Source organism: Manacus vitellinus, unplaced genomic scaffold (genome assembly GCF_001715985.3).
Source record: "Manacus vitellinus isolate BGI_N305 unplaced genomic scaffold, ASM171598v3 scaffold_83_pilon, whole genome shotgun sequence".
Classification (NCBI taxonomy): domain Eukaryota; kingdom Metazoa; phylum Chordata; class Aves; order Passeriformes; family Pipridae; genus Manacus; species Manacus vitellinus.
This window is the reverse complement of record NW_021940836.1, coordinates 1,028,700-1,039,711: the sequence shown is the minus strand read 5'-3', so window position 1 is coordinate 1,039,711 and position 11,012 is coordinate 1,028,700. Positions and strand designations below refer to the sequence as shown.

General features: G+C 43.0%; 1 protein-coding gene across 1 annotated transcript in view; it reads right to left on the bottom strand.

Moving 5' to 3' along the window:
• Nucleotides 1–215: 215 nt before the first annotated feature.
• LOC103755232 (alpha-2-macroglobulin-like protein 1) overlaps nt 216–11,012 on the bottom strand; it is a 29,307-nt gene continuing 18,510 nt past the window's right edge. Inside the window, exons 26-37 of the mRNA XM_018085575.2 lie at nt 10,434–10,515; nt 10,180–10,336; nt 8,731–8,805; nt 7,826–7,979; nt 5,885–6,066; nt 5,260–5,475; nt 3,902–4,023; nt 3,076–3,166; nt 2,340–2,408; nt 1,992–2,094; nt 765–806; nt 216–408 (exon numbers count right to left, since the gene is read on the bottom strand). Of these exons, the coding sequence (XP_017941064.2) occupies nt 383–408; nt 765–806; nt 1,992–2,094; nt 2,340–2,408; nt 3,076–3,166; nt 3,902–4,023; nt 5,260–5,475; nt 5,885–6,066; nt 7,826–7,979; nt 8,731–8,805; nt 10,180–10,336; nt 10,434–10,515 (1,319 nt within the window). The 3' untranslated portion in view covers nt 216–382. The remainder of the gene's footprint in view (nt 409–764; nt 807–1,991; nt 2,095–2,339; nt 2,409–3,075; nt 3,167–3,901; nt 4,024–5,259; nt 5,476–5,884; nt 6,067–7,825; nt 7,980–8,730; nt 8,806–10,179; nt 10,337–10,433; nt 10,516–11,012) is intronic.

Here is an 11,012-nt window from a genome sequence, read left to right as displayed (position 1 = left end):
GTTTGTTTGGGGGGGCTTTTTGTTGGTTTGTTGGTTTTTTTTTTCTTGGAGTTTGGTTGTGGGCTGTTGTGTTAACTAAATTGAAAAGGTAGCTCAGAGATGGGACTTGGGAAGGAGAGAGTTAAACCACTGTAGTGATGAAAAGCAAAGTATGTAACCATAATGGGCACAATTTTTCAGGCATTGAAATCTTCATCAACTGTAAAGTCACTGCCTTTTTTCCAGGTTGCACATACTTTATTTCACTTGATCTCCCAAACTACTGTGTATCGAGCCAGGTTTCACACAGAAATTTAGGGCATAGATGAAAGGAAATAAGGTGTTTCCAACACAGCAGAGAAGAGCAATGAAGTTTTTCTTATGGAACCAGAGCCAGAGCATACTAGTTAGAAACCTTCTTCGAGACATCTGTGAAAAGAAAGAGGAAAGAAAAGGCAAAGTGCCTGATGAATTCTAAGGAAGCTCTCTAAGGACTAAAAGATCTTAGGGGATGAGTTTTCAACATCCTTTTATCATTGACATATGCATTTCCAGTTGCATTCCGATTTGGGATGCTGTGAGGATTGCACATGTGAGGAGTGTATGGAAGTGAAATAAAAATAGATCCTTTTAACCTTCCATGGTATGCTCAACCATAGTCCAAGAAGGCCCTACATCACATGATGGGCTTAAATACAGAGCAGAGGTGGGATGCTTTGTTTGCTTACCACCAGTCCTCTGCTCTGTTCCAGCTATTCCCACCTTGGAAGCCTGTTAACACTAACCTGGACTGCAGGGGAAAACATATTCTCTTGCTGTGCGTTCATCTGTAGAAACAAAAGAGAAAAGGCAGTAAGCTGCAGAACTGCATGGTAGGGTAGTGCCAAGCTTCTTTCTCTGTGACACAACCATCCCACTACCTTAATGTTTCATTCTTCAGACTGTAAATGTAGGAACAAAAAAGTGTCTACAGTGGGTCAGACCAATGGTCTGTCTCCCCAACATGTGTCCCATACAACTGTGAAAGATCATCCTATGCATAGTACCTTTTAATGCAAGGATATTTTTTGTAAACACTTTCAATAGCGTGTCCTAACAGCCTTGCCTATTTACTGATAATTAGTATTTTCATGTCAGGTAACACTTTTTAAATTTTATATACTAAGCACAGAAATTCTTGTACAGAATGAAATAGCAAAGAGAGACCATATTAGGTGACAATATTTAGATCTGTAATGGCTGGATTAAGAAGTGTCCTCCTCTTCTTGCCATGGTGTGGAAGGGGGAAAAAGAATGGAACTTAGTACAAAACATGTAGGCCTGTGGTGCTGCTTTCTAAATCATCAGTGGCAGTTTTTCCATTTTGTTCTCAAATTCTTTTTTAAAAATAATTCTTAGTGTTCCACTTGCTGTTTTGTCTCATACCTAGCACAGAAAAGAGACTCAAAATGACAAAAAGATCTCTCTTCTGCGTGCTGATAACTCATTTAGAGCTTTAAAGGGTAACAAATTATTCTCCTATTATCCTCTAAGACATGGAAGAACCCAATGGAAGGTAAGATTGTTACACTATACATGAAAAGCATACAACTAAATTCTGCTTTCTAATGGATCAGGGTGGCACTATGTAATATGGATTTGAAATAAATGCCTAAGTATTCTCAAGAGAGATAAAGAGCTGGAAAAGACATGGCAAGTTAACAGAGAAGTCTTTTTTCCACAGAGATGTCACTTGAAGCTAGAGGAAGTAAACAGTGTGTCATTTTGAACACATAACACCCTACAGCATAATCATAGTGCCAGGCAGTCTCATCTGAAGAACTTTTCCAAGCAAGCAGTTCTGCTACTTGAATGTTAAAGTCTTGCACAGAGGAAACCCAAGCTTGAAGTTGCAGGAGGAAGTGCACTGGAATAAGGGGGATAAGGGGATAAGGGAATAAGGGTCACAGACAGAATTATGCCTGAGTGAGATGTATAATAGTTACTCTTTGCTAGTGTCAGCGAAATCTCACCTGGCTTATAGTAGTCATAGACATGCACTGTTGCTGCTTTCAGATTCTGCACTTCAATGTCTTGTTCCACTGAGATGTTAAGCTTCAGAGAAGTCTCACCCAGCTGAAAAGAAGTAAGCAGAAATGCAATGGTCATCTCAAAGTCATCTACATACCACCTTTACTCCTTCTCCATCAGAGCTTTCTTTCTCTGTCTTTCCTGGTTCTTCCACCCTCTTCCTCTTTGGCCGAAATTTTAGCCCACTTGATCAGACTAGAAATTCGTATTTCTCATCTGTGAAAGTCCCAGTGCAAAGTACTTCAATTGCTACTTCTTCAGTTGTCAGTTCCCTGTGTTCTTCCTCTTACCTCTTCCAAGTAGATTGTGACTTGGTCTGGTTTTATCTCTGTCTTTTTCACTAGGGGTATCTTCTCCAGCTGTATAGGAAGGCAAGAGATGAGCTCAGTTAACATCAGCGTATTGGCCTTCTCTGTCTCACACCAAGTTTAGTATTTGTCAGTGAACCACTGTTGACTAAAGCACTAAGCCTAGTCAGGCCTGCGTTCCTCAGCTGTAATGGTGTTGAGATTGTTGGGAGCACAAGAGGCCTTAGAAAACATTTTTTCAGATTTGGATCAAGTGTCCTTGAGCCATGTTCCTACTTTCAGTACTTGTAGCAAAGGGAAAGATGGTTATTAGGAGGCTATGATGGATCTTCCTAGCTATCATCTGGCACAATGGAGCCATTGAACAACCCTAAGAGATTCAACACCATTTTATGGAATATCCCTTACAGAGGCACTGGCAACTGCAAATGGTCTCAGTGCACCCCAGGTGATTCTAACTAGGTGCTTTTCAGCTCCTAACTTCTTATTGCATATGCAATCCTTACTACTCAACATGAAAAACTGCACAATCAGTTGTGCAAGCAGAAAGTTGCCTTGTGAAATAGCCCTCTATATTTGCACTTGTTTAGTTTACTTAATTTTTGGTAAGATAAGTAGTTACCATTCTTCAGCAATTCTTACATCTTTGATATTTCTGGCTGAGCTACATCTGGAAAACACATTTTGCTATCAAGGAAAGCCAGAAGAAAAGTCTTACCTCTTTCACAGAGCTCTGCACAGGAATGAACCCTGACAGCATTTCCACCTCCACCAGGGCCATGTTACTGGTCCCACGGTCCCCTACATAACTGAAAAGAGTCAGGAGAGAAGCACATTAGATGTGGAAAGCATCATAGCATTTCTAGGAGATACTAATGGACCCTGCTCTATAGTGATATGAAAGCTCAGTAGCATGTATACCTGATGGGAGAAAGGGACAAAAAAATCATCCCCATCTATTCATTTAGTATGGAGACAGACTGTGCAGCAAATGTGTTATGGTTAATGTGTTAATGCTTCATGTTGCCTTCTCCAACATATGTAAGTGACCTTTGCTGTTGGAGGGTGAGAGTGGCAATGTTCTCTTTCAGTAAGGACAGTAAGGCATGGAGAATATGGATCAAGACTCTCATCCTAGACAGATACATGCAAGTGAAATATGGATAGGGACTGGAGTTTCTGATGTCTAGTTCCAGCAGAGGTTCCCACTACCTAGGATAATGCATCTCAGGGCTGCTTCAGCCCAGGCTGCCAAGCCTGGGTGGGAGCTCTGGCTGTTGGGAATGCCGCCATCTCATCTCCTAGTGCTCTGGGGGCTGCTGAGCTGCTCCATGCTGACTGAGATAGTTGCCGTGGTTCTGCAAGACACAGCCAGGGCATTGCCATGCTCCTACAGGCCTTAATTCTCAGTTAACAATCTCTTTGGGATCTATGGAGAAGAAGAGATCATCCCTGTGTCTTTGTTTCTGTAAGACAGGGTTCTAGTCATACAACTGGGTTCCCAATTCTTTACATTGAAGAAGGAGCCTCAAGGGATTTCATACCTGACAGACACATGGATGTCAAGCTCTTTCCTGACACCATCACATTCTCTTGGTACTGTTTCCACATCCAGGACAAAGACCTCTTCTGTTTTTGGTGGTGGGGTGTTATAGTACAAAGTGGTCTGGTGGGGGAGAAAACATCTCTGTGAAGTGCCCCAAAGCTTCCCTGAGTGATCTAAAGGATTACCTGTGCCTCCAGCTTTTAACGAATAACCAGTGGCTAACACAGTAGGAGCCAGATGCACTTTCTGTTCAGAGATGTGCTGTTTAGCACATAGCATCAGAGACACCTGCCAAATGTAACCCTCAGCATGGAGACTCAGCCATCTGTGATACAAGGCCTCATTCAGTCTTATCGGAAAAAAATACTGTTAAGGTGTAAGAAAGTACATTAGCTAAGACACTGCCCCACAAGGAGAAAGAAGTGTAACTGTTAACTCTTGACATGCTAATAGTAGTTCTAGGTCTCCAGAGGAAAAATACCAGCAAAACAAGTATAAACCCCAAAAGAACGATAGAAAGAACAAAGAATCGGAAGAGGAAAACTCAGGAAGACAGATGATCACACTCCTCCAAAGAGAATCTTCCTCCATCTGCCTGGTGACTGACGGTTTGGCCAGCAGATACTCATCAGATGTCTTATGTTTATTTACTATATTCAAGTATAGCTGAGTAGTATGAGCCCTAGTTACCTCCTACATGCATTAACAATAAATAATTTTTGAGTCCTCTTGTCTATACACTGCTTGCAGATTCTCCGTGAGTATCATAAGAGATGGCTGAACAGAAATGATCCAGTAAGGGAGGTTTTCACAGGGAGTGGCTTGAATTCCTTGCTGCATGAATGGCTCATAAGTGGATCACTATCATGACTGCCAGAAAAATAAGATGTATCCTCCTGATGGACCAGTTGTGTTGGCGTACTGGAATAAGAAGACCTTGGTGCTAAATCACTCCTCATCTCTGCGTGTGATAACAACCCAAGGAATATTACATCAGAAGACATATATAGTGTTCACCTCCTGAAGCTTGACATCAGCAACATACAATCAAAATAGAAGCAGGTACTGTTCTGTGTCTTACTACTTCTGACTTCAGATCTAGTGGTCTCTTAACAATAACATGGCTCTGTAGCATAGGACAGCAAAGTTGAGACATTTCTGAGAAGAAGATACCAGAGATGGTTGCAGTGGAAGCATGACAACACAGTATACCTGAGTACTTTCAAGCTTGACATGATTCTGCCTAGAAAGCAAAATCCTACTCAGAATTTGAGGCTATAGAGCCTGCTTGGAGCCAAGCCTCACTTCAATAATCAGAGGCAAAGCCTGACAGCTCTGTTCCTTATGTATACGCACCTGTACATAAACGCAGCCACTGCCAGTCGCTTGCACTGTGTACATCCCTGGGACAGCAAGGAGAGATGCCTGATGCAGGACCAACTTGTTGTTCCTGTGCACATGGAACTCCAATGGAGAAGCCTCCTTGCCTTTCACCATCACCTTTACATCTCTGATCTCCTGAGGAATCAGGGCTGCATACTGAGCGAGGGCCTGCAGGCTAACAACTGTGTCCTAAAGGTAGAGAAAGAGCCACTTTGCTATGGAACTGTGCAGTACAAGATCCAGCACACTAGTTCAGGCACTGCAGGGAGAACCACAGCCCTTATGGCCCGGATTCACATTCTGACACAAGTGGGCTCTATACCATTAATGTATAGGTCTATGCCACAGGGAGCAGAATGACCTCTGTTACCTGGAAAGGGTAGCTTCTGAGCCCTGGGATTAGCAGTCCCAGGCCCTGGGTAATCCCAATTACACTACACAGAAAAGAGTTTCCCCATGGCACTCCCTTTTCCAAACAGGGCTCATATACATTTGTCAGTGAAGGATGGATCTAGAGTGACATGCATATGAGAGATGTGCACACCACTCCAGGCACAGCATCTCTCTCTTTCTCCCATGATTTTCCATGGTTTATTACCTGTGTGGAAGCAAATCCTCCGAAGCCATTTCTCTGTCTACTGAGCCAGCGCACAAGCTTGCTCACTGATGCTTCATTGAGTGACGAGTCTGGTTTGGAGACATGAGCCAGGACAATGTAGGCTACTGTCTCAATCATAGAAGAAGATTCTTCACCACCAGAATGTGACGTCAGGAGCTCTGCTGATGGGGGAAGAAACATGTGGAAGAGAAGAACTGTAGATTCCTATGAACATCAGCTTCTCCTTTGAGACTCTTTGAGGACTGACAGTTTCCTGTACAGCATCAGAAATGCAAGTGCCTTTCTGGGGCACCTCAGAGTGCAGAAATCAATCCATCCTTGTTTTTTTTTTTACCTTGAAAGTGCCAGCCATCTATGGTAGGCTCCATTTCTTCCTTTGAAAACACAGATACATCCAGGCCCCAAATCCTCAACCAGTTTCTCTAGGAAACAATTTCCCTAGAAACTGATGGACTCTCAACACAGGTTCTCTGTTTAAAGTACACTCTAAGTCTTATTCAGCTCTGTGTATATTCAAAGCTATGTCTCCAAGCTTCAGCATTTTTGTCGTTTCTGCTTTTACCTAGCACAGTCTAATAGGACCCCCTGTGTAGAAAAACTCTAGGACTCATTTCCAGTCACTTGTACCTACTGTGCAAAAACTGGTCACTCTTTGAGGGAGAATCGCTTGCAGGCTACTGGAGGAATAAGACTACACAACTTACTTCATTGGCATCCTCACTATGCAGTGCATAAGCTAGGACAACTTAAGCAAGAGCTGGGCTCTCACCTAAAGTCCAAGCTCAGAAGTACTGAATACATCTGAGTCTGGTCAAATATTTTGCTGCAGTGATAATAGGGGGCTAATCAAAATTCAGCTAAGAATTGAACTTAATTGTGCCAGTGTAGACATATTCTGCAATGATACAAGTGTGAAAAGCTTAAATGCTTTTAAATTCTAAGTCCATCTTCAGAAAAAACCTTCACTTTTGAAAGAGGAACCATCAAATCACTTGTTTGCATAAAAACAGCCTAAAGACTCAGGTTGTCTATGGAGGACCTCCATTACTGCATTATGTTTATCACAGGGGAAAGTTCTTTCCTTGGTCCACATGTATTATCACAGAGGCAGCTCTGACAAGTATTGCATTCAGTGTGTGCAATTCTACTCCTTCCAGTTTGCCCACTGGCTGTTCTGTGAAACCAGCTAGCAGCTTGAGTGGCTATGCAGTGAGCTGCACTCTGCAGTGGTAGCTGATCAGACTGAAAAATCCTCTCTCCCTCTTTTTCTCTGTGTTAGTTTTCAGCCTCCAATGTAGTTCACCATACTGCCAGACAAACAAATGTGGGGAGGAACTTAAACCAACTCCAGTAGCATTACCAACTGTTTAACCATAGGCTTAAGTGCTTTGAATCCCCCACCTCAGCATCCACATTCAAGACAGAAGCCCATCTTTTTCCCAAGTTAAAGACACAAAAAGAAGAAAAAAAGCTCAGTAGCACAACAATAAAGGTGCATCCACCCAAGGGCCCTGAGCTGAGTAGAGACTCAATGGGGAAGCAGTCAAAAGGTTTGAATTCTTCAAGTTCGTGCTGTGACCAGCACCTGAATAAACATGGTGAGACAAGTTTCCTCTGCAAGATCTATTGTACTATGTATGAATTGCTAAAGAATGACAGGAGGACCACAGCTCAAGTAAGCATTTTGACCACACAAATTAAGCATGGATCACCTCTGTTGCTTTTGATTAGAAATTGTTTCATGGGTCTGAGAAAAATAGAGGCTCTCACAGCTTCAATACATTATGATTTTCTGACACAAAAGCCTATTTTGGAATAGGTAAATTTCCCAGACTACTGCAATTAAATGCTACAGATATCAGAACTTAAACACAGTTGTTATTTCTAGGGCTCAAAATCTTCTTAACAGCAACAACCTACCCGTTTCCTTCTCCAGCATATCCAGAAGCTGCTCTCTCATCTCCATGTCCTTACTCAGCGTGAAGACATAAGCCATCAAAGCCTTGACATAAAGGCTTGTCTCATCAAGTGTTACATTCTTAAGACAATGTAAGGCATTATCCAACATGGTGTCCTGAAAAAGGAGCCCAAACCAAGTGAATTTCCTCTGACCAAACTAAACATTGTTGTGAACACCTATCCCAGATACATATTTGATTTACTTTATTGCTAGGATCTATCTCGGGGCTGTGGAACATGAAGTAGAGTGGACAAAACATCACTCACTGTGGGTCAAAAGCAAAGGTGTGACTGGACACATCACTGGGATAGGGGATTGCTAATATACCAGAGAATCCAGCTGTAGGAAGCATCTGGTAACACACTGCATCAGAGTCATCAAACCTGCATGCTGTAGGTCTTGGACCCTGAAGGGGTATGATGTTGTTTTTAGAACTGTACCATTAAACCTGGAATATCAGTTCTTTTTTGCTAGAACAGTCTGTACTTATCTTGTAGATCATTGCTTTTATTTGAGGGGGGGAGGGCATTGCATACCTGAAAGGGGACCTTTTTTTTTTCCTTTAGTTTTTTAGTTTAATGAACACTATTGCCTTTCCCCAAGCCCTTTGTCATTTTCAGAGACAATTGTTTCCCCTGAGATCAGCTGGGAAAAGCAAGTCTTCTGCTTTGCTGCAAATCAGGCCATTTATATTAAGAACTCCTTGCCAAGTTCAAAATTTCCTATTGAGCTTACTGTGTATAAAGGTGGGAACGAGAGAACCTTTCAGCACCTCAAGCTGGGTTCTCCTTGAAGCCACCGGCCAGGGAAGGAATGAATGGTGGAGCAGGCTCCCAATCCCTGCAAGAGTTCAGATGTGACTTACATTTTTCTCCAGATGGAGTTCCACCAGTGCAGCAGTGATATAGGCTGTTAATGAGATTGTATCGTCCACACCACCCTGCAAGGACAGAGATAATCATCAGAGAAGTAGAAACCCAACAACTGCTTGCCTGTCATTGTATAGCCACTGAAACTGCCTATGGATGACCTATTTGAGGGAGTGCAGCAGCATGCTTCCGGGCATTCTCGGACAGGAAACAAGGACACTTGCTGAATATCATGAAGGTCTGGTGTTAAGGGCAGTCTCAGAGCTGTGTTGTGCATACAGCCTAGGCATCCCTTCTCAAAAAAGGGCATGAAGCAAACTGTTAAGCAATATATTTTATTAAAAATAAATATATTACAACTGTACACTTGAACAGAGCGTGTAGGATTTGCACACAAGAAGTTATGCAAGTTTACCTATAGTTCAGCTGACTATGAGAAGCTACAGGTTAATATGTGTTAAACAGGCTTTCAGGAGCCTCTTTTCACATCAGAGAACATTAATTCTTGGGGAAGTTCTGTTTGCATCCTCAGACATGAGACAAGACTAAGTCTAAAATGAGAGGGGGAAATTGGGCTAAGATGCTAGGAAGCATTGTTCACACTGAATAGCAAAAACTTTGAAATGTAAGGCGGGCAGGGTGCAAAGCCTATTCCAAAAAGTTCAAATGGAAAGCTCAAGCTGCAAAATTAATGAAAGCCAGACAAGGATGAAAGTCTACATGTACACTCTGGTTTTATTTTGCACTGCACCCATATTTTAAGAAAAAAAGCATAACCCTTTGCTTTTCCAAAGTGGCAGCCTGTTTTCTTTCATAAGCCTGCCTTGTATTTAATATGGGCAATTTTGCAATCTGACCAGTCTGGATTATTCATACCCTTACAAATGCAATGAACCCAAGTACTGCCATGCTGCATATGCACTGTTCAGTACCTAAGTACTGGGACATGTACACCAGGAGTTTGGTGCATTCCCAGCTACACTGCAGGATCATTTGGGGGATGCCATAATCCAGGAGGTCATACTTTTTGAGTGACAGACAACTGTGTCTTCAGAGAATCCCATATTAGAGCACATAGAGTATTGTGCATTGTAAGGCATGAGAAGAGGGAGAATCCAGCCAGGGTATTCTAGAGAAGTATTAAAATACAAAAATATTTCTGCCTGTGCCCTTGAAGTGCCTTCGCACAATTAGCTGTGTTGTCTTTTGGCTAGAGTAAAAATGAAGAAAGACTAGCAGAGGTTAAAACCTCACACAGAGGAAATGCCTGCTGGTTTAGGCCATGCTTTTTCATTATGTTCTGGGAAGATGCCTTGGCTGTGCTAGGCCATAGGGACATTGCTTTGTGCTACTGTACACAGTGGAAGAGCCTGGGGGAAGCAACCCCATGCCTCACATTGTGTTCCTCCTGCTCTCACTCTCACTCCCATGTCTGGCAGCCATACCTTCAAGTCATTGTTGAAGAGCTTCCCCACACTCTCAAAGCAGCCACTGGGCAGCTGGTGCTTCTGCAGCCAGAGCAGAGCACTGTGCACGTGATCCTTATCAATGTAAATGTAAGAGCTGGCCTGTCCAAAGGACCTGGCTACAAAAGCTGTCAACCTGTAAGCAGAGCACAGAGGAATCCCATGTCACAGCTAGAAGATGAACCAGCAAGAACAATAGGTTTATGATGACAATAGCAGCTCTGGTCGCTCACCACGTGTTGCCCTGGTCATCACCTTTCCCAAAGGCGCTGTAGGAGCCATCGTCATGTTTGTAGAGCAGCTGACGCTGGTAACCTATGACAACAGGTGCCAGGATGTCACTCTCACTGTGAGGACCTTTAGCATCTCAGACTGTATCCTTGCTTTGGGAAGATGGCTTCACAACAAGAGACTTCACCAGGTCCTACTGTCAAAGACATTGAGGCAAGCACACCACCACTCCACAACTGCCCGTGCATCCCACAGCAACAGCATGACAAGAAGCAGTTGCACAGCACTGAACTGTGCCATACAGCTGCTCTACACTACTGGAGCTGCTATGAGCAAGTGCTGTGGGTATCTTCCCTGCTGTTTTACAAAATGGTGACATGCTCAGCTACCTCATGTCTCCCCATGCTCCAATGAGCCCTCACAGGCCCTTGCTGTGAATAAAAAGAGTAGTAGGAGTGGGGAGGAAGGCATTTCCTAGAGGGAACCAAAATGAAACGCTATTTGTTGTTCAGCACTTCCTTTAGCCCTCTTGGGACTCCAGAAAACACTTTTAATGGGACGTACAGGAAGCCACAAGGCCA